At 53.7% G+C, this 22234-nt stretch overlaps 1 protein-coding gene across 9 annotated transcripts in view; it reads right to left on the reverse strand.

The window, feature by feature from the left end:
* The window catches only part of UBASH3A (ubiquitin associated and SH3 domain containing A), a 39930-nt gene that overhangs the window by 12064 nt on the left and 5632 nt on the right, over positions 1-22234 (reverse strand). For 6 of the 9 annotated variants that reach the window (XR_012501286.1, XR_006718833.2, XM_045503982.2 and 3 more), the window contains exons 4-9: positions 20065-20263; positions 16707-16876; positions 15698-15906; positions 7508-7634; positions 3603-3702; positions 902-1024 (exon numbers count right to left, since the gene is read on the reverse strand). Coding sequence is in view for 4 of the 9 variants with exons in the window: in XM_045503982.2 (XP_045359938.1) it covers positions 902-1024; positions 3603-3702; positions 7508-7634; positions 15698-15906; positions 16707-16876; positions 20065-20263 (928 nt within the window). In the remaining 5 variants the exon portion in view is untranslated. The remainder of the gene's footprint in view (positions 1-901; positions 1025-3602; positions 3703-7507; positions 7635-15697; positions 15907-16706; positions 16877-20064; positions 20264-22234) is intronic. The other 3 variants (XR_012501279.1, XR_012501270.1, XR_012501275.1) reach the window with 1 other exon arrangement.

The raw sequence follows: 22234 nt of genomic DNA on the forward strand, positions 1-22234 counted from the left end.
ATGTGCCCCCACGGGGACTGCGCAAACATCCGGGTGAGGATTCAGGCACGAGACACAGAGGTTTGTTACAGAAGGGTGTGCTCACACACACACACACACGCACACGGACCACGGTGTGCGGTGCAGGAGGGAGCCCAGGCGGGCCCGGGGGGGGGGGTCACATCCACCCGTGGAGGTCCTAGCTGTGTTACTCTCCCAACTCCAAGCTCAGGGACCGCACATCGGTAGCTTGAAACCAGCCATGGGGTGGGCACTGCGTTCACACCATTGACATCAGCAGGTGCTGAAACTCAGGGCACCCCCGCCCTGCCCCGGCAGCTGCCAGCTGAGCGCCAACCATAGCCCTGGGTGAGGAGCCGGCGGTGCCGGCCCAGGGTGTCCCTTCAGTTAACCAGTGTGTGACTCGGGAAGCCCAGTGCCTTCCTGATTCTAGATTTGAGTTTCTTAATTCATAAAATGAAGACCAGATGAACATAGTGACCTCCTCTGTTCCAGAAGGTCAGTCACGTGGAACCAGAACCCCAGACAAAACAAAAGCCCCAAGTGACAGATTCTGGAGTAAAATCAAAGGGAGGCTGGGTTTTTTTTTTTTTTTTTTTAATATTTTAAACGACATCCTTAATGCACAGTGGTTGTTGGTTTTCTTCCTTCCCTCTCTTGTTCGTTCCATCCTTTCATCTCTCCCCACTTCCCCAGCCATCCACTTCTGGGTCAGATCTGAGCTTCCGCTTACTAGCTGTGTGATTTGGGCAACTCACTTAACCTCTCTGTGCCCCACCTTCCACATCAGCAGAGTGAGGGTAAGGCTCGTACTGACTCAAAGGACACGTCTCGAGGGCTCAGTGCTCGTTAGTGACCATCGTCGCTGTGATAAGTCTACTAGAAGAAGCCCCAACCATACCTGCCATTCTGGACTGGAAGATTCCACAAGACGACAATGGTGGGTCGTTTTCAAAGTCTTTGATCCCACAGCTCCGCCTGGGCAGACTGCGAGGGAAGTTGAGGTCTGGCCGGTAGTATCTCCCTAAGGCGTAAACAAGCACCAATCGTTCAGCGCTGCCGAGTCAGCGCCCATGTGCCCCACCAAGCTCTCAGGAGCACGCCCCCCACTAGAAACAGGGCAATGATTTACATCGTTGTCAACGTTACTTTTTGTTTGTTTGATTTCTGTTTTTCCCTCTAACAAGTTCTGTGACGTGGATTCGGTTTCAGGAGAAAATCTGACCTGCTGCGCACACATTTCCTCAAACAGAGATAACGTATTTTGGCCACAGGAACCACAAAACCCCTGTCCTCTCATGACCCCTCCCGGAGATCCTGATTAAGAACCAAGTGTGTCCATGACTGACAGAGCTTAACTTGATAAGAATCTCAAATTGGCATTAATTAATTAGGTGACATTCGACCCATCCCTGTAGCTTTAAGGGGTCACACTGCCTATGGGATGGAACCCAGACAGCCAGAGAGGGTCCTGCTCTGTGCCTCATTCAGCCAGTTGCTGGAAGTAGGACTGAGAATCACGGGGCTTCCCTGGGGCTCCCCCAGTTCACCCATTCATAGGCTCAGAGCATCTTGGGTCACTTTGAGTTTGACCTTGAGCTCTGAGATCCGATGGTCTGGTGCAAATCCTGGTATCATCCGTTACCACTTGTGTGACTAGAGGCGACTGACTTAATCTCTCTTATCAGTAAAAAGGGGGAAATGATAGATGTGTCTGAACGAATTAGTGGGTTAACGCCCAGAGCCCTGAGCCCAGCTCAGAGTAAGCGGTCAATGAGAGGTAGGTCTGCTCTCACCCTCAGACCATCGGTTGTCCCTGCGGAGGACACTACGCCGCACCAGCGCTCCTCGTGGCCCCCCAGCGGCCGGTCCTCCCATCAGAGGCCACTCTGCAGGTCTTGGTTATTAGGTTCCACGCAAGATTTTTCTGGAAGCTGACTCCCTGGAATTTCCATTGGCAGAGACTTTGAACCGTAAGCTTAAATGAAATGCCAAAGCGTTAGCTGTGTCCACAAGGAAAGGTGGAATCTGTTCTTCATTTAAGAAGGTCCACCACTTGTATCATATTCTCAAAGGCATCTGTGATTCCCAAATGTTTGCCCTCATCGACTCTTTATCTGTGGTTTCTGTGTGAGGCAGAGAGCAGAGCTCAGAAGCAGAGGGCACCTGGGGGAAGGTCAGATCCTGCAGGGAGTAGGGTCCGAGTGAACAGGGCTGCGTGGGGCGAGCCCTGCGGGGGAGTGAGAGGCCATAAGAGGGTGTGGGCGCTTGGGCCAGACGTGAGCAGAAGCGAGGAGGGACTCTGGAATCCGAGGAGGGGTCAGCAGTGCCCCCAAACACCCCGTGGTAATTCATCGAACGATGCCACTTGGAGACTCCAGACCAACTAGACATCAGCATCCACTTTATCGGGGTTTTCCCGCCTGGTGAGACACTGCCAGCGGCTCCCTTTACCTGGGGAATTTCCAGTGCCTTTTAATATTTCCCCTTAGATGTGCCTCGATCTCTGGTATAGAGGACCGAACACTTTCCTGTTTTCATGAAGCCCAGTCACTGTCCTTGATGTTGGTTGGTTGGTTTGGCTCCCAGGCCACCACCACCACCACTGACGGCTGTGCCGTTTCAGCCTGCAGTTTCCATACTGGTTTTACTGCAGGAAAGTTCCTTACAAGTCAGTGCATCCTCTGATCCACCTGCGTCTTCCTCGAGCCTTTGTGCCTCTACCTGATCCTGCTTTGTGGAGACAACCTTAGGCTCAGGTCTGTGGGTTCTCGGAGGTGTGGCCGTGATCTAAACCGCTCAGAACTTCTTGTGCGTGCTGGTCGTCTATCTGCCGATGCCTCCCCTGATTCATCCCCCTTCTTGGCCTGCTGGGCTCCTGGAGGGCCCCCCTAAAGGGCTCAGCAGGTCCAGCCAGTGTGAATAGACTTCATCCCTACGTTCATCGGATACTTTCATTTAAGTAACTATCCGTGGCTTAGAAACCGTGGCTCTGCCGACTTTCCACCAGGGGATGTGCGTTGATACAATCGCGGGTCAGTACAGAGACTGCTTGTGGGTATTTTGTTTTTACAAGCCCTGTTCTTAGCTCTTGGCATCCTGGGGGGTGAAGTTGGTATAAACACCAGACACGTTAAAAAAAAATGCCCTTCTGTTGAGCAACATGGCCACACATGGTAGGGAAATGACCCCCGCAGGGAAGGTGGGCTCAGAGAGCTGCAGCTGTGAGATTGCAGGATGGGGTGCGTGCCGCAGCTGAGGGTTCCGAGGCTGTAGGTCAGAGTGACCCGCTCTCAGGTCAGCGCCGCACCCACCTGCCAGCCGCCCGGACACACAAGGCTGCCTGTGCGTCACACCAGCAGACCTGCTTAATCTTGAAACCATTCCTCATCTCCTGCAAAGCATTAAGATACTTACAGACTGCATCCACACTCGAATGCGTATGTGTGGTGCCAGGGGCAAGGCGGGGCGCTCAGACAGTCCATGCGCGGTCACTCTGAAGAACGGTGCCCCGGGGGCTCTGGCTAGGAACACTGAGACGCGATCTCATCTGTTAAGTCTGTCTAATTTCTGTGTCTGGGTTCTGCCAGAACTCCACCTACCGTCCAGAGTGGAACACTGCTGCAGCCACGACTTTCCGAAGATTTGGTCCAGTCTCTCGCCGTGGCGCACCACCAAAATGCTCTTCCTCGCTGCCGTGGCCTGGAGCGGCGGAGAGAAGGGCACGTGCGCTTTAACACCCACATGGTTAGACTTGCCCCACACATCTCCCCTCATCCCAGGGCTGGACCGGGCGCCACCTGCCTCCCTCCTTGTGCAGCAGCTCCCGCCCGTGTCACCAGAGCCGTGACGGTGAAGGGGACGAGGAATTGCAGGTGGAGAGCGCTTCAATTTCTGGCGACTTTTAATTTTATGGGCATTATCGCGTACACAGGAAATGGAAAGACGGTGGAACAACCCACCCCACAGCACATCCAGTGTCTACTCTCCTGTCCTCCAAGCCCTCACCCCTTGTCTCGGTCCCTTCAGGCTGCTCTAATGATGTGCCCTGGCTGCCTTAGGAGCAACAGGGATTTACGTCTCACAGTTCCGGGGACTGGGAGTCTCAGGGTGCCCAGGAGTCTCAGGGTGCCCGGGGTCAGCGTGCAGTGCAGCTGGGTGAGGGGCTCTCGGCGTCTTTCTCATCAAGTCACTAATCCCAGTCACGAGGGCTCCACCCTCATGACCTAACCACCTTCCAAAAGCCCCCACCTCCTCACGTGTCACATGAACCAACAGGATTTCACCATGTGAATTGGGGGGGGGGCACAAATACGCAGCCCACCGCATCCCTCCACAGTGACTTCTTAGGGCATTACCTGTATCTGTCTAAAAGCAACCATATGTGTACACATGACATTATAGTGATGTATAGTATTATAGATTATGTAATGCACCTCATATGATAGACGTGTGTAATCAATGTGTGTGTGTATACATATACATATATAAATATATAGATCTTCCTTGACTCATGGTGGGGTTACGCCTCCATAAACCCATCGTAAATTAAAAATCTCTTAAGTCAAACATGCATTTAATACACCCAACCTACCAAACATCATAGCTCAGTCAACCTGAACTTAACCGTGCTCAGAACACTTTCATTAGCCTGTGGTTGGGCAAAATCACCCAACACAAAGCCTATTTATAATAAAGCGTTGAAAGTCGTGTGCAGTTGATTGAATTCCCAACAGAAAGTGAGAAACAGAATGGGGGGCTCAGTCCAGCACGGCTCTCAGTGCGTCGGTGGTTCGCCCTCGTGATCGCGCGGCTGACGGCGAGCGGGGGCTGCCTCTGCCGCGCAGCACGAGGGAGGATCGCGCTGCGTATCGTTAGTCCAGGGGAAGAGCCACACTCAAAATGCAAGTATTCAAAATTCCACCAAATGCATGTTGCCTTTGCACCATAGGAACGCTGAAAAACGGTCAGTCGAACCTTCTGTACATATGTCTTTCTTTTCTTTCTTTTCTTTCTTTCTTTCCTTCTTTCTTTCCTTCCTTCCTTCCTCCTTCCTTCCTTCCTTCCTTCCTCCCTCTTTTCTTTCTTTCTTTCTTTCTTTCTTTCTTTCTTTCTTTCTTTCTTTCTTTCTTTCTTTCTTTCTTTCTTTCTTTCTTTCTTTCTTTCTTTCTTTCTTTCTTTCTTTCTTTCTTTCTTTCTTTTTCTTTTTTCTTTCTTTCTTTCTTTCTCTTTCTTTTTTTCTTTCTTTCTTCCTTTCTTCCTTTCTTTCTTTCCTTCTCTCTCTCTCTCTCTCTTCCTTCCTTTCTTCCTTCCATCCATCCATCCATCATAATCTCTGTTGCTGGGACTCATCCTCCTCCGAGGGGCCCTCCAGGACCAGCCTGGTTTGGTGTGTTAAAGGTGGCTCCCCGCCTGGTGCCAGGGCATGTGCTCAGCTCTGAGCGCTGGGGGGTGGAGCCCTGCATCCATCCTCTTGCTTCTTTCTTGCTGGCCGTTCTTCCTTCCCACAGCTGGTGGTTTTCTGTTTGGCTGGGTGCTGGGGGAAACGGCGTTTTGTTTCACCCTGTATACCTTCCTTTGGCAGGAGAAAGGCCCTGATGGAGGTCAGCAGCGTGCGGCCAGGGGAGCAGCAGGTCGGTCTGAGGCAGCCCTCCTTTGCGCTGGGCAGGGGCTCGATGGCCTTTGAGACTCACAACTGCAGGGAGCATGGCCACCTCTGTTCTTGGGGAGGTCAGTGCTTTGGTGAATTAACCCAAGGGTCACCTCCAGGCTGTGATGTGGGGTGACTTTGAGAAGGAGCAAAGGATGTTTGGCTCTGGATGCCAACGCCCACCTAGGGTAGTTCCAAGGGCAAGGCTGTCTTTCGTCTTACAGCTCAAGTCTGTCCACATGGAATTGCCGGTACTGATGCCAGGGCACCTTGTCCATCCCATCCCCTGCTGGGGCTGATCCCTGAGTGGGTTGTGGGGCACACACGGGCCCCAGCGCTGGTCTGCTTGCTGACTGTCTCAAAGTGTCGCCGCTGCCTCGGGCTGAGGTTTTGGGTTTGAGGCATTCCTTCCCTGGAAGAGCCAGAGCATCTGAACTTCGAAGCACAGAGGTTTGCAATCGGAGTGTAATAATCAAGGGAAAGGCCCATGGGGACCGGGATGGACTCATCTCCAGGGTCTCCAGGATGGCAGACCGAAGGTGTGGATGCCTTTCCCGGGACGGCGGTAACGAAGCACCCACTGGGGGCTGGAAACAAAAGAAACTTATTCTCTTCCAGTTCCGAAGGCTGGAAGTCCAGAATCAAGGTGTTGCAGGGCCAGGTCCCCTCAGAGGCTCTAGGAGAGGGCCCTTCCTGCCTCTTCCAGCTGCCGGTGGCCCTGGCATCCTCAGCATGTGGCAGAAGGTCCAGTCTCTGTCCCGTGGTCACAGGGCCGCTCCCTGCGTGCCTGTGTCTCCTCGTCTGTGGGCTTCACTTCCCCTCATTTCCTGTTTGAGGATGGTGGTAATTAGATTTCAGGCCCGTAGGCTAATCCAGGACCATCTCCCCGTGGAGATCCTTATCTCAGCCCCACACGCAAAGACCCTTTTCCTCATGACATTCGCAGGTGGCAGGAGTCAGGACCTCACGTCTTCGGGGCCACGATTCAGCACACTGCGCGTCCACCTCAGCAAGCCCGTGGCCACAGCTTTCCTTTCCTACCACCCGGAAGGGGCGAACTCGGACCAGGGGAGGGCTCCGTTCACGGCGACGGGGCCAGTTCTCCCCCATGTGAAGCACCAGCACATTCAGATAGAGGCCGAGCTTGGGGCTGAGCCTCTCAATTCAGCTTCTCCCCTCCTTCAACCTGGAAAGCGGGGTGTAGCCTCGGGGAGCCCCCACCTGAGTCCGTGCCTGGTCTCCTCCCCTGCAGCGAGTACGGGGCGGCCCCATCTTCGTCTGTCTGTGGCTGGCAGGAGCCTGGCTCACAGTCAGTAGCCCCTCTTCCTGGGCCGTCCTCCCCCACCGAGCACCTGGCTAAAGAGATCACCCCGTTGCCCTCCCAGCATCCCAGTGTCCTCTGCCCTGGGCTCAGTCTTGTCTGGCCTGGAGGCAGCCGCTGGGAGGCTGGTGGGTTCTTGGTGGGAGCCAGCTGGCTGATGAGAGAATTAGGGTGGAGGAGGGGATTCCTGGAGGGCCGTGTCCTGCCCCATTCCTGCCCCTGGTCCTGGCACTATGACTGGCCAAGCTACAGACATGAACTGCACGTTCTTGCAGACAGTGTGTGTGTGTGTGTGTGTGTGTGTTTGTGTGTGTGTTTGCGCGCGTGTGTGTGTATAGGGGTCACTCTCTGCCCAGGGTGGACAAGACAGAGCAACCCAGAGGCAGACAGATGGGTCCCCTGCTGACCCACCCGGCTCTGAGCTCAGGGTGGCAGGGTCTCCAAACAGAAGCCGCACCCTAGGGTCTGTGTACACCTGGAGTTGACACCGAGCGCAGTTGTACTCAGCTCACTTTGACATCAAGGGGCCTGGTCACCTGTAGGGACTGAAGGCTGCAGACGCTCCAGGACGTGGGCGGAGGGTGAGGCTCCCCATTTCGTCTGCCACTGGCTTCGCCGTCCTTTCTGGAGCTCAGGTCCGCGGCCAGACTGAAGGTGTACGTCCTGTGGGAGGAGAAGGGGATGCCGTGTGGGGCAGACACGGGAAGCCCCTGTCAGCACGTGCTTGCGAGGGTACAGGAAGCGGTGGGCGGGTTAGGCCATCACACCCCGCTATGAGCTGAACTGCGTGCCCTTGAAGTTTACAGTCTTGACCCCTGGGACCTCCAAAGGTGCCCCTGTGTGGAGGTGGGGCCTTTAAAGGGCTGATTCAAGTAAAAAGAGGCTGCTAGGGTGGGTGCTGATTCAATCTGGCTGGTGTCCTAATGAGAAGGGCGGTCGGGACACCGACTCGCACAGAGGGACGACTGTGTGAGGACTCAGAGGAGCGGCATCCCCGCGCCAAGGAGAGGCCTCAGGGGAAGCAGCCCCGTCTTGGATGTCCAGCCGCCAGGACTGTGAAAGAATGAGCTCTGTCACTTAAGCCGCCCGCCTATGGTGTCTTGTTAGCGACCGGAGCAAACCAGCACATCACCCTCTTCAGGCCCATCTTCTGACACAGCTGAAGGTGTAAAGGTGGCTGTGGCTGGGAGACGGGGACAGGCGAGCAGAGCAGGCACGTTCTGCACCGTGGGAACGCCCCGGAAAGGCCCAGACTAGTCAGCGGGTGGGTGCAGCCGAGAGAAATTTCTCCTTGTCCGTGGATCAGGAAAGGTGCCCCTGGGGTGGGCTGGTGTTCAGGAGCTCTGGGGACGGCTGAGGGCAAAGGTCACAGCACACCAGCGCTGTGAGAACTCTAGAAAGTGAGTGGGGGACGCCGAGGGGAGGGATGACGGAGGGGCCGGAGGAGGAGTGTGAGTGAGGAAGGAGCCCGTGGTCACGGAAATCCTCCGAGGGCAAGAAATGACTGGGCGCCCCAGGGAAAATCCATGTTATAAAGGGAAAGGTCATCTTCATCAACTCGATCCAAAAACAATCTACAACCACTTCTGGTTCCCTTTCCTGCCGGATCTGAACACCCATGCTGGTGGTCGCAAAGGAGTGCCACTGCAGCTGTCCTGACAGTGCGGGCAGCCTGCTGTATGTAGCATGCGGGCTGGGTTCAAACCAGGCTGATTAAAATAAAAACATACAATCAGAGCAGAGCGATGGGCAGGAGCTGGAGAGGGAGATGGGAAAGAGAGCTTGTGCTTGGTTTTGCTTTGAGGGTGACAGCATGTTTGTTTGCGGGTGGCCACCCTTGGGGAAGGTCTTGGGACGGCAGATGATGCTGGCACAGTGCTCTGGGGGAGGGGGCACTGGAAGCCCAGGAGGGATGGGATTTGGTAAGTTGGCCAGGAGTTTGGACCATTAGTCTAATGGGCGGGAGACGGGCAGGTGGGCCCAGAGGCCGCAGGTGGCAAGAGATGGTGGACGCTCTTCTGACGCCCACCCATCACGGTGCCTGGAATGAAGACGGCAGCGGGTCAGACACAAAGCACCGGCCAGCAGAGCGTCCAGGGATGCCTGGGCCTTTGATGCTAGTGGAAGAGGAGGCAGGTAATCTGCTCACCTGAGTCACTGGTAAGGGAACTTCATCTTAATTACTATTTTCTGAAAAGCCTTGTTCCCATCTTGCTCTTTATTTTATTTATTATTATTATTATTATTATTTTTAATTGAATTATAGTCAGTTACAATGTGTCGGTCTCTGGTGCACAGCACAATGTCTCAGTCATACATATACATACATGTATTTGTTTTCATTAAAGGTTATTACAAGATATTGAATATAGTTCCCTGTGCTGTACAGAAGAAACTTGTTTTTATCTATTTTTATATATAGTGGTGAACCTTTACAAATCTCAAACTCCCAAATTTATCCCTTCTCACCCCCTTTCCCTCAGTAACCATAAGACTGTCTATGTCTGTGAGTTTGTTTCTGTTTTGTAGATGAGTTCATTAGTGTCTTCTTTTTTCTTTTTTTTAGATTCACAAATGAGAGATATCATATGGTATTTTTCTTTCTCTTTCTGACTTATTTCACTTAGTATGACAATCTCCAGGTCCATCCATGTTTCTGCAAATGGCATTATTTTATTCTTCCTTATGGCTGGGTAGTATTCCATTGTATAAATAAACCACAGCTTCTTTACCCAGTCATCTGGTGATGGACATTTCAGTTGTTTCCATGTCTTGGCTGTTGTCAATAGTGCTGCTGTGAACATTGAGGGGCACATATCTTTTCAAATTAGAGTTCCCTCCAGACATATGCCCAGGAGTGGGATTGCTGGATCATATGGTAAGTCTTTTTTTAGTTTTTTGAGGAATCTCCATACTGTTTACCATGATGGCTGCACCAAACTACATTCCCACCAACAGTGTAGGAGGGTTCCCTTTTCTCCATCTTGCTCTTAAGTTGTAATGTATTTATGATTTTTAACCTACAGAAGCCTTAAATTTTAAGCATTTAATCATCCTTATTAATGACGGGTCTGTTAAGTTTCACTCTAAGATGTGTCCACCTGCTTCTCTGCTTTCAAAGCTCTCCCCAGTCCAGCATTCAGACATACTGTCATTTAAACTGCCTTCTATTTTGAAATGATTTTCTTTCTCTCTCGAGTTCTCTTCTCTGTCAGGAGCTGACTTGAGTGTATGCTGTGAGGTCACGCAGGGCACCATTTATTGTGAACCCATTTACGCTCCTGTCTTGAGGCGCCCAGCAGACACAACCTCCCAGTACGCCGGGTCTCTCCCCCTGCCATCCACCTGTTGCCTGGAGCTGCCTTTTCCCTTTCCTTCCAGGCGGTACCATATCACATGCAGACGGCGTGTTTTTACTATCTGGCAGGGTAAGTCTCTCCTCTCCTCATCTTTACTGTTCAAAGTGTTCTCAACTCTCCTCTCCTGTTTACTCTCCCAGATAAACTTTTCAATCATTCAGCGAAGGCCCAACAAATGATCCCCTTGGGACTGTCCCTCGAATGTCACGAAACCTGGAAATGACGGACAGGATTGATTTTCTCCATCATGAACGTGGTGTTTCTTCTTACTCAGCCCATCTGTAAATGTCTGCCTTTCTCGCAGAGGGGCCCCAAGTCCCAGATTCTCACAAAGCTGACGGCAGTCCAGGCGTCCCTCCGGAGACCCCAGCAAGGTCCCGCGCTGGGAGGGGCATCGTTGCTCCCGAGTCTCAGCGGCCCTGGGGCTCAGGCCACCTGCCTGTCACCCCGCAGCCGCCCGGCCCGCCCTCCGCGTCCGCGGTGGTTGGACGTTGGCAACGCGTTTCCGAAACCGGCTGCAAGCGGTGCCTTCCCTTCACCTGCTGGTTCCTCTGCGGCCTTGAGCCCCTTTTGGCGGGACGGCGGCATTCAGGGCGGACGGGTCTACTGGGCTCGCGTGCGCCCCCGCGGCCGGTGTCAGCGCGCAGAACCCGGGGGCTCCCGCTCCCACCGGCGGGCACTCGGGCCGCCGCGCTCCCCCCGCCCCCCCACCCCCACCCCCGCAGGCGCGCCGCCGCCCACCGCGCGGCGGCTTCCTCTTCCCGGAGGCGGGCGGCCGCGGTGCAGGTGGCACGGGTCTTTATCTATAAATAACATCTGTGCAGTTTACAGTCAGAGAGAAAACGGAATCTTTTTTTGGAGGGCGAGGCTTTCAAATGAAACATGATCTAGGTTGTCGACGAGAGGGAAAGGAAAGAACCTAGCATTTTAGTATTTCCGTTTTCCCCTAAACTTCAGAGGCCCAGTGCACGGTTCACCTACAGTGTGCGGGCCGTTAGGGCTGCCGCAGCGAGGCGCCAGGCGGCGGCTCACCAGCCGACCTCCTCCTCTCGGGTCCGGGGGCTGGGAGCCAAGGCCAAGGTGGGGCGGCGCTGGCTCCTCCGAGGCCTCTCGCCTTGGCTTGTGGATGCCGTCTCCTCCCTGTGTCCCCACACGGTCACCCTTCTGTGTGTGTCTGAGGCCCAATTTCCTCTTCTTACAAGGTCACCAGTCAGATGGATCAGGGCCCAGCCTGATGATCTCACTCTATGTCCATCACCTCTTTAAAAACCCACCTCCAAATACAGTCACATTCTGAGGTGCCGAGGGTGAGGATTTCAACATTTGAATTCTGGGGACGCAATGCAGCCCACGACAGTGCTTCACTATGTCTGAGCTACCTGCCACCAGCTCGCACTGTGGTTTTGGAAAGTCACCGGGTATGTATTGTTTGTAATCTCATCCTGGCCAGAAGGAGACGGAAGGTTCTCTGAGCGCGAACATGTGCGGCTCCTCCGCTCTCTGTGCGAGGGGGTGCCACGTCCGTCCTTCTCTGTGGAGAGTCGAGAACTGCTGTGATTCCTGAATACTCTCCTCCACCACTGTCCCTCTGGTCACCTCTGAGCCTTCTCTTCAAGGTAAGGAGCAAAGACTGCCGGCTCATTTTGTTGTCCTGTGAATCCGGACTCCCGAGCTCTTGCCCCAAGGCCGCATCGCCACGTTGGGGTGGGTGCCGGGTGGAAGGCCAGCCGTTCTCCCTGCTGGCTTGCCTGTGCCGAGTGCGGACCCTGTGCTGACACTGTCGGGGATACTGGTCCAGCGTCTGAACCGCGGTCTGTCTGTCCGCCATGCAGGTAGCCTTGGGACAGTGCCGTCTGACCACACTGCCCAGTGCTCAAAAGACCAGTGATGTGCCTAGACATTCTAGGGCCATTTCTGATCTTAAAGGCTTTAAGTGTTTAATAAAGTACAACTTTGGCAGCTTTAGAAGACTTAGCTGGGACAGCTGAGTCTGACAGCAGGGTGGTTCCCTGCCTTTCTGCCCACAGTCACATGACACACTGTCTCACTGCTGCTCCAGTGAGGATGGAGTGCTGCTCAAACACGGCCAGTCAGACGCCCCACAGCCTAGCCCAGTACCTAGTTTTCTCTCCTTTTGCTGTAATTCTTGTTAATACTTATTAATTCCTGAGGGGAAGCTTGTTTCTAGAAAGAACAGCCCCAGATATGACCTGCTTAAAGGCTGGAATGGTTATTTTGGGGAAGGGTGACTGACAGATTCACTGTGAGGTGAGAAATATAACAGCCACAGGCTCATTTTCTACAGAGTCTTTGCTGCATGGTTCTAGAGACATCCAGTTTGCCAGTTGTCTGGTGACAGGGAGGCTCTCTCGTCCTGAGGGACAGGGGCCACAGGGGAGCCCATGCTCCGTGGAAGTAGGCGGCCACTTAGGGTGGGACTAGCACCTCCGCTCCTGTTCCTCCTTAACAGCTCGTCAGACCAGGTGACGGGCTGGGCTGGGTCTAAAATGGAGCAAGTGCTTCCTTCATCTAGTGATGCCGCCAGCCCCCCACCTCCCTGGGCCCGGGCATTCTCAGCTCTCTCTCAGGGAGGATGACTGATCTGATTATCTCTGTAGTCCCTGTGACTTTGCCGTGGCCTCTGGACCCGTGGTCGTGCCTACACCCGCAAAATTGTGCTTTTATGGAACAACTGGTCCACACCCGCACCTCGGTCAGCTGTGATCACTTTGTGGAAGCGAGTCCCCCTCCACCTGGGGTGGGGGAGAGCTCGGAGCTGGGGCCGCACAGCGAGCATAGTGTGTGCAAAGTGTGGCCCTGAGTTTGTCTGACTTTTCTCCCTTTATTACCCTTTGACCCAACTTTCTTATATTCTTTTTTTTTTAACTTAAAATTGATCAATTTATATTTTGAATAAGTAATGCATTTCTATGGTTCAAAAAATTTTAAATTATACAGTGGTAGAGAGTGAAAATTCTCCCTCCCACCCTGTCTTGTTGTCCAGTCCCCCACCCTCAGCCCTGTGGGGAGCCATGGTTAGAAGTTTCTAGAGGTCCTCCCTTCCAGGGAACTTTTAGGCATAAACACGCGTATCAGTACACATTGTGCATCTGTGTACAGATGCTCATATTTCACTTCATCCTTCCCCACAAGCAGTGCTATCCTACACACATTGTTCTGCAACTTATCTTGGATTTTTAAAAAACTAACAGCACATAAAATACTTCCTCATCATCATTTTTTAAAACTTCAAGTATTCTACTGTATGGCCATATCATAATTTATTTCACTAGCTTATTTTTTATTTAATTATCTCTTCTACAGGCAGACTAGGTCACGGTCAAAAGCATACACGCAACTTTTCTCAGCTATACAATGAAATGCAAATCCAGGTGCTGCTGCAAAGAGGTTTTTCAGATGTAATTAAGGTCTCTAATCAGGTGACCTTAAGTTAATCAAAGTGGAGACTATCCTGGGTGGGCCTCACTTCTTCAGTTGGAAGGACTTTGAAAAAGGCTGAGGTTTTGAAGTCAGCCAGAAGGAGAAGGAAAAATGCCATATGATATCACTTATATGTGGAATCTTAAAAAAAGAACACAAATGAACTTATCTACAAAACAGAAACAGACTCACAGACACAGAGAACAAACTGATGGTTACCGGGGGTGAAGAGGGTGGGAAGGGATAAATTGGGAATTCGAAAATTGCAGCACTTGGGGAGCGATGGAAACGTTCACTATCTTGATTGTGGTGGTGGTTTCAGGGGTGTGGACATCTATCAAAACCATCAAACTGTACATCTGAAATATGTGGAGTTTACGGTACAGGAGCCACACCACAATAAAGGGGTTTAAAAAAACAGAACAGGCTTAGGTCTTCCCTGAGCTCAGAGGTTCCAAATAGCAGCTGTGTCTGCAGTTAACTGTTCTCCATCTGCCTGGGTGGTCCTCCCCAGTTGTCACACACAGGTGACAAGTTCCACTGACCCATGGGTGTCCAGCCTGCTGTGGTTGCCTTCCCTTTCTTCTTGCCTGAGCTTGCTTAGCCCCAACAACCACACAAGGCGATTTCTTATGATAAGTCCATGTATGTGTATGTATCTAGATGGTATGTGATATATGTATATATTATAGTAATATAACAAATATAAATTATTTGTATTATCAATATATTAGCATATATTAATAATAAAATAATATACTTTAAACATGTATTAGATAAATACACAATATAAAAATTACTGGTTCAACTCCTCTGGTTAGTCTTTGCTGATACAAAATTTGGTTTCAAGAGTAGGGAGCTGTTGTGAAAAATACTTGAAATTTGGGAGCCACTTTGAGACTGAGCCGGGGGGAGGCTGGGAGAATTTTGGGAAGCACGGTCAAGAAAGTCTGAATGACTCGGACAGACTGTGAATAGAATGTGGATGTCCCAGGTGTCACTGGTGAGGACGCGGGGCGGAGTGAGACACTGGTAGGACACCGCAGAAGGGGATCCCTCTTATGTGGTGGCAAAGAGTTTAGTGACATTGTCCATAGAAGGCAGAGCTTGTAAGTGAAGAAGTTCCTATAAGGACATTTCCAAGCCAAGCACTGAGGGTTTGGCTCCTTCTTGCTGCTTATAGTAAAACGTGTGAAGAGAGAGATAAGTTGAGAGGAGAACCATCCAGCAAAAATGAACCAGCACCTGAGGATTTTGAAAAGCCTCAGCTCCCCAAGTGATGCTAGCAGTGCTAAAATTAAGAAATTCCAGCTGAACACGAAGAAGCAAGCCACCAGGACTCTTACAGCTTCAAGGAAAGGAATTCCGCCTACAACCACGTGAGCTGGGGAGAGGACCCCCAGCCGCACATAGGACCCCAGCCCCAGCCAAAGCCTGACTGCGGCCTTGGGAGACCCCGAGTGGAAGACTCAACTACGCCAACGCCACTGGGGAAACTAGGAGATAAGAAATGTGTGTTGTTCTAGCTGTTAAGTTCATGGTCATTTCTCACAGAGCACTAGAAAAGTGCCGCTGCCCCTTAGGACGTTACCGCTTATACACTGGGCTGAAGGGCAAGAAAAGCCAAGCTCAGGGCTGCTGGCTATAATTTATTATGCTCGTACTAAGGCAGTGGAATTTTGTAGCCCTTTTGGGCTTATGACCTCAGGAACTTCTTGTAGAGTAGCTCATGTTTGCTGATTGCTGTCAGCAGAAAACCACGAATCAGCCAGGATGTTTACCATACACCTGCAGGGATAACGCCGCCAACATAGAGAAGGCAACTTTTACCAACAGCGGAAAGGTCCAGAAGCACACAGGCACTGCGGCCACTGTTTGCAGACAGCTCCCAGACACCAACTCAGAGAGTGGCGGAGCGACACTCACCTGTGCTTCACCCACGTGTCACACTCGCTGACCCGCTCCGTGTAGTTCTCGGGCAGGAAGCCCCGGCAGCCGGTCCACTGCGAGGTCCCAATCACCCAGCCCTCGCTGGCTTCCTCCTGCTGAGTGGGGTCCACGAAGACGTGGTCGCCGGGACTCAGCATCAGCTCATCCACGTTCTGGGGGTTGTACTGGTACAGGACCCTCAGGGTCTAGAAAGGAGGCAAGTGTCCTCATGTCTCGAGCAAGGACGTGTGCTGGGAAAGAGCATTGGGAGGGTCTTTGCTCTCAGGCTCCCCTGATGGCTTCTGCGTCTCTAAGACGCATCCAAGCCTTTGTTGATGACAGTAGGATAGAACAAAAGGATGCATAGGCTTCTGTGGGTGCATTTAGAAGTGAATTTTGGTATCTGTCCCTATCCGTCTTACTATTATCTCTATTTACGTGTTTCTTATATGAAAATTCTCAAAGTGTAACGAGATGCTCACATCCACCCTCCTTGGAGTGAGGTGATTTGCAGCATCTCCCACACCAAGGAACGTGGTGGATTCGGTCATGCTTATTCCATGGGTCTGAAAGGAGGACAAGCTTCCTGTCTAAACCAACCAGCTCCATGGGGAGGAAGTCCTGGAATGCGACTTCACTCAAGTCATTAAATAGTTAATAAGCAACCCAGTGTATTCCATTATAAGCCTTTGCAATGGTGCATTTTTTATTTCCTCTTTAATTATAATGGTGCATTTCTAATACCAGAAATTTTTCCATTTTTCCCCCAAATTTCTATGTGTTTGCAACTCACTTACAAAAGAATGTTGATTTCAAAATGCAGACAACAAAGTGATTTTGGAAAAAGAGTAGAAGTTATTCCTGCTTCTAAAGTTCCTCCAGCCAAGGGCCCTGGGGCCAGTGCTCTGCCAGAAGGGGAGCCATGCACCTGTTCCTGTGGGGGGACCCAGCCCGACAGCCTGGCTGGGGCGTCCCTGGCCGGGCCCCCAGGCCCGGGTTTGCTCACCTGGTAGTGTACGAAGCGCATGTCCCGGGAGTAGAGCGCGGCGGTCCACTGGCAGCTGTGGCCCAGGGGGATGGCTCTGGCCAGCTGCTCCAGCGTCCTCTGGTGGTGGGGGTAGAACTTGTGGGCCAGGGTCAGATGCAGCTGCTTGGTGCAAGGCTTCACGGTGCAGTCTGTGAAATCAGGCAAATGGGGGCGCTGGGCACCTGTACCCAAACCGTCAGCACCGCACGCCCGGGGGCTCCCTGTCCCAGGGCAGCTACGTGCCCAGGTTGGCGGTGAAAACGCCCTTATACGTGGAGCCTCTGCCCCACCCCCCTGCACCGGGCGGGGCTTCCTCCGCAAGGCAGACACTCGGCCCCGATGGCGTCGTGGCACAGAGGTCACCTCATTAGTAAGGAGATGACTGGACGCCTGCAGATTGTACGAGGAAGTGGGAAAGCGGCGGGTGTGGAGATACAGGGTTCTTTTTGGGGCGGGGGGATGGTCTGTGGCCTACCAGTTTGCAAGCTAGTTGCCCAAATGATTAAAATCTGCATCCCCTGGGATACACAGTTGCTCAGTGGCCGGGGTGGGTGGCTCGGGCAGGCTCCGGGTCGTCGGCTTTCTGTTCATTTGCAGAGTCTTTGGAAGAAAAGGCCCCGGGCAATGCGCCTCCGGCAAGCACGGCAGCCCCTCTAACAGCGGCCGCTCTGGTGAGGCGGGTGCCCTTGGAGCGGCCGGGCCCTGGCCTTTTTGAGTGACCTCTGTCCTCGTGGCCCCAGCCCTCGTGGCCCTCCTCCCAGGGCTCTCAGGTCAGTGGGCGGCGGCACCCCGAAGCAGCCAGGATCTAACATCAGCCAGGCTGCCAGGCCGCTATGTTCCAGGGTGGCGGTGATCAGAGGAAGGGCACAGACTTTGGAGTCAGACAGACCTGGCTGTAGACCCATCCTGCCCCGTCTGGCAGGTGACCTTGGGAGCATCCTGGTCTGACTCAGCTTCAGTTTCCACGGCAATGACTTGAGGTGAGGACGGCGGCCCGCAGGGCTGTCGTGGGAAACCGGTCTCCTAACTGTCAGGTCCTCAGGAGACTCAGGTAGCATTAGTTATCTGCCCCCTTTCCCATGGGCCACCCTTAGCCACACGCAGGCTCTGCCCTCCTCCCCACCGCACCCCCTAAAAAAGTCAAAGGAGATGCAAGCGCTTCCGGGAGCCCAGACTTGGCCCCACCCTTGTCTTCCACCCTCTAGCTGAGACTTTGTGACCAAAGGGGAAACCAGTGAGGTCTCCACGCCCTGAGCTGCGGGGGTGAGAAGCCTGAAGCAAGAGAGTGTGTGGGTGGCGGGGAAATTCCTTTTCTCGGGTGTTTCAGCCGAGCAGGGGAGGATGGCCGTGCCCTGTGAGTCAGCGTGGCCTGGGAAAGGCCCGCCGGTCCTTATCAGAGAGATCACGGAGGAACCGGCGTCTGAGTGAGCGTGGCCCTGGGGACGCCGAGGTGGCAAGGGACACACTTGCTGGAGAGGACCCACCGGGTCGGAGTCGGCCCAGGGCACAGGCTGTGGAAGGGCCGGGCGGAGCCTGCCCAGGGTCAGGTGAGGGGCAGGAGGTCAGAGCCGGCCCCCCCAGGAAGCAGGGCCGGCCAGCACAAAAGCCAGTGCCAGATCCGGCCCCCACTGGTTAGGGGACTCTGTTGGTTTCTTGAGCTGTTGTCACAGACTGCCACACACTGGGTGGCTTAGGACAACAGACATTTCTTTTCAGAATTCGGAGGCCAGAAGTCCAAAGCCAAGGTGGCGGCTGGCCAGCCCCCTCTGCAGGCTCTGGGGAAGGTCCTCCCTTGCTCCTCCAGCTCCTGGTGGCTCCTGGCCTTCCTTGGCTTGTGGCTGCGCCCCTGCAGTGCCTGCGTCCAGTGTCACATGGCCTCTCTGTGTCTCCCTGCATCTTCTCCTCATCTTACAAGGACCCCAGATGTTGGGTTTAGGGCCTGCCCTACTCCAGTGTGACCTCAATTAATTATACCTACAAAGACCCTATTTCCAAATAAGGTCCTTCTCTGAGCTTCTGGGAGGACGTGAATTTTAGGGGACACTTTTCAACCCATGACAGTGACCTTGGGCAAACACTTTATCCTTCACAGCCCTGGTCACTCCTTTCTAAAATGGGACCATTGAGAGCCATTCGGGGGGGGGGGCACGAAGAGTCAGCGGGGTGCTGTGCCTGTTCGGAGGCCAGTAGCTGACACTTTTCATCAGGACAAGAGCCACGTTGTCCATTTAGAGACGAGGAGATTAAAGAGCTGTCCTTTGGACACATGTTTACAGAAAGGAGACCAGTCCTCAAAGACGCAGGTATGTTTATAATGATCTAGCAAATATGACCCCAGACCCAACAAGCCAGCATCCAGATGGAAACCTGGGGCCAAGGAACATGGCCACGTGGCTGGGATACACGTGCGTACACGTCTGCGGGGGGCAGGGACGGCCCCTCCCCCGGGTACTGCGGTCTCCTCGAGTTTCAGACTCAGCAAATCACAGCAGGACCAAGCACCTCTGGGTGCCAGGAAGTTCCCCAAACAGGCTGCAGAAAATGGCTCGGGGGTTAGAGCAGGTGATTAGGGGCACATCCCTAAGTGGAGATGAGGGAGAATTTGCGCCTGAGGTCAGGGGCAGAGTTCCCTCTAAACCCCAGCTGGCACCTCAGTCTCCAGACCCCGGCTGGTGTTGGAGAAAAGGGAATTCGGCTAATTCTCAAAGTGAGTCTAAATAATCTTTCCCCCAAGAGGCCAAGGAGGCAAGGCTACGCTCATACCTAAAAAATGAAAATGAACCGTCTAGGACTTGTGTTTACACACAGCGCTGGCCCTGTGAGGAGAGAGACCTTGGGGAGGGGGAGACACATAAGGCTGGGGGTTCCCCAACCCCCAGTGTGCACACCAGCCGACACTCCCCCGTCTCCTCGGAGCCACATAACGTCCCCTCCTGGGACAATCTCCCAGGTGGCTGGACTATGACTGAGTGTTTTGAAAAAACCACATCCCTGCAGACGAGGCTGCTCCCACTTAGAGGACAGCCTTCTGCTGGTTCTGAGTCTCTGTTCGCTCACGGTTTTGAAGGACATCCCAGCCCAGTAGGGAGGCTCTGACTAATTGTTCAGCTTTAGGTTAAGGCTGTGTCCCGGTTGCCGGTGGGAAAGAGCAGGTGGGGGCGGAAGTGGCCCGGTGAGGGCATGTGCACCCCCTGCCCCGGAGACCAGGCCAGCCAGGCCTCCAGCTGGCTGACATCGGAGAACAGCCTGCACTTGTGGTCCGCCTATCGCATCCGAGTGCGGGAGCTCAGCCCCAGGCACAAAAGGGGTCCCTTCCTCGGCACCGGGCCCTGCCTACCTGCCAAGGACGAGGCTTCCGAGGCGAACATCACGGCAAATTCCCGGATGATGTCTGCAGGGCCGTCGCTCACGAAGAAGCCCAGGTAGCTGATGGAGGAGTGGAGAACCAGGGGCACAGCCGCGGGGAAGGTCCCCAGGACCCGGTCCCCGGCTCGCTTCAGTGCCTCGTACAGACACTCCACCTTCTGGTCTTCGCACTGAGGGACAGAGACAGGACGGTCACCTGTTACCGTAATGAATAAAAGTCACCCGACACGGGAGGCTCTTTTGTGCTTGTGACACTATAACATAATGCAACTGGTCCTGGCGTTCGGGGCTATGGATTTGCTCTACAGCTGGTTCCCAGTTTCTTAGACAATTCAGGTAAAGTTCTTTTGGGGATGGAATACCCTTTAAGTGCCCAGGCGGGAAGTCCCCTGTCCGTCTAACTCCGCCCCTCACTCACTCCACCTCGCGGTGACGCAACCCTGCATCGCTTCTGGAGCCCCCTCCTCTCCCGGGCCCACAGCGTCGGCCTTGAGGCGGCCCCAGGTGCCCTGCTCAGAACCTACCCCACCGAGGAGAGTCGTAGCCAGCAGCGGACCACGCTCTCAGTCAGTGACTGAGCCATCCTTGTCCCTGACAGCGTGTCCTCCAAGGTCCAAGCTCCTCGTCACCCCCCGCCTGTCACTTATCACCCGCCTTCCAGCCAGACCGAGCGCCTCCTGGCTCCTGGGCTCAGCGCTGCCCAAGCCGCCACCTCAACTTGAAGCCCTTCCTCCACACGGAAGACTCTGTGAGGCCACGTGGGACCCCCGTAGGACCTGGACATGGCGACCCCCATGGGAGGCTGGCCGGTCCCTGCTCTCCCCAGCCACGGGCTTCTTCTGAATTTCCCACGCACTCCTTAGTCTCTGAGGGATAAACCTTATTGTCGCTTTTAATGGACACTTTCTCCCCCCTCCGAACTGGGGGCTCACTAAACTCACAAAACCCCGTGGGCTCTGTCTTTGCAGCCCTCGCGGGCCTGGAAAGCAGTGGGCACCACTGCACGTGGGGGAACAGCTGGCCACGTGGTGTTTCTCGGTCTCAGACATTGATCTGGACGCTCAGAGCCATGTTATAAACAGAGCTGCAGTGGACGCCACCACCTGGGGGCCGCACGTTCTCAAGTCAAAGGCAGAGAGAGACCCTGTTACACGCTTCTGCTGGAAAGGGGCTCTCGGCCACCAAGGCAGGGTGGGGCAGGGGTGGGGAGACCAGGAGGCTCAGCAGAAGGGAGGTGTGTGTATGTGTGTATGTGTGTGTGTGTGTCTGTCTGTGTCTGTGTGACACGGTCTGTTTCTGTGTATCTGTGTGTGACATTGTGTGTGTCTGTATATATTGCCGACTGAAATAAAAGTCACAGCCTAAGAGCTGAGCATTATGTTTTATTCAGCGACTTTCCAAGGACCTGAGCCCGGGACACGGCCTCTCAGATCGCCCTAAGAGACGGCTCCAAAGAGGCAAGGTAGAAGCCAGGATGCATATGAGTTTTCGCAACAAAGACCAGGTAGTCAGAAAATCGAAAGATGACTGTTAATTAAAGAAAATCAGACATCTCAAGTTAAGGAATTTAGCGATTTTCTGTGTGTGGGAAGGTGCAAAGGGCTGGGCTCATTGAAGTCACTCCTCTGATCTGCACCTTTGCTGTCTAGGGCAGCATCCTCTTCGTCCACATCCTGAGCCCCCTCAGGGGGCTCTGCTGGGGGTGGAAGCAGAGGCCAGGCTGCCTGCTTGTCTGCATCCTGAGTTCCCTCCACTTACTGTTGAGGGTGGTGGTAGAGGCTGATGACTTGATGGCCGAAATATTTTTCATTTACAGTATATGTGTGTGTGTGTCTGTGTGTGCATCTGTGCGTGACATGGTTTGTGTGTGTGGGTCTGTGTGTGCATCTGTGCGTGACATGGTTTGTGTGTATGCGTATGTGTGTGTGTGTGCGCACATGTGTGTGCATGTGCAGGCGTGTACACACCGCAGTGTAGAGATGGTTGAAGGAGATGGAAGCCCAGGCCAGCGCTCTCTCCCCCACGGCCAAGCATGTCCATTTCTAAGGTCATGTTTACCGCAGCCCGGCTGCCTCTTCTTTCCCTGATGAACTCCAAGGACAGCCAGAAAGGAGCCCGAATGTCACAAATGCCACCAGCCC

Source organism: Camelus bactrianus, chromosome 1, assembly GCF_048773025.1.
Source record: "Camelus bactrianus isolate YW-2024 breed Bactrian camel chromosome 1, ASM4877302v1, whole genome shotgun sequence".
Taxonomy (NCBI): domain Eukaryota; kingdom Metazoa; phylum Chordata; class Mammalia; order Artiodactyla; family Camelidae; genus Camelus; species Camelus bactrianus.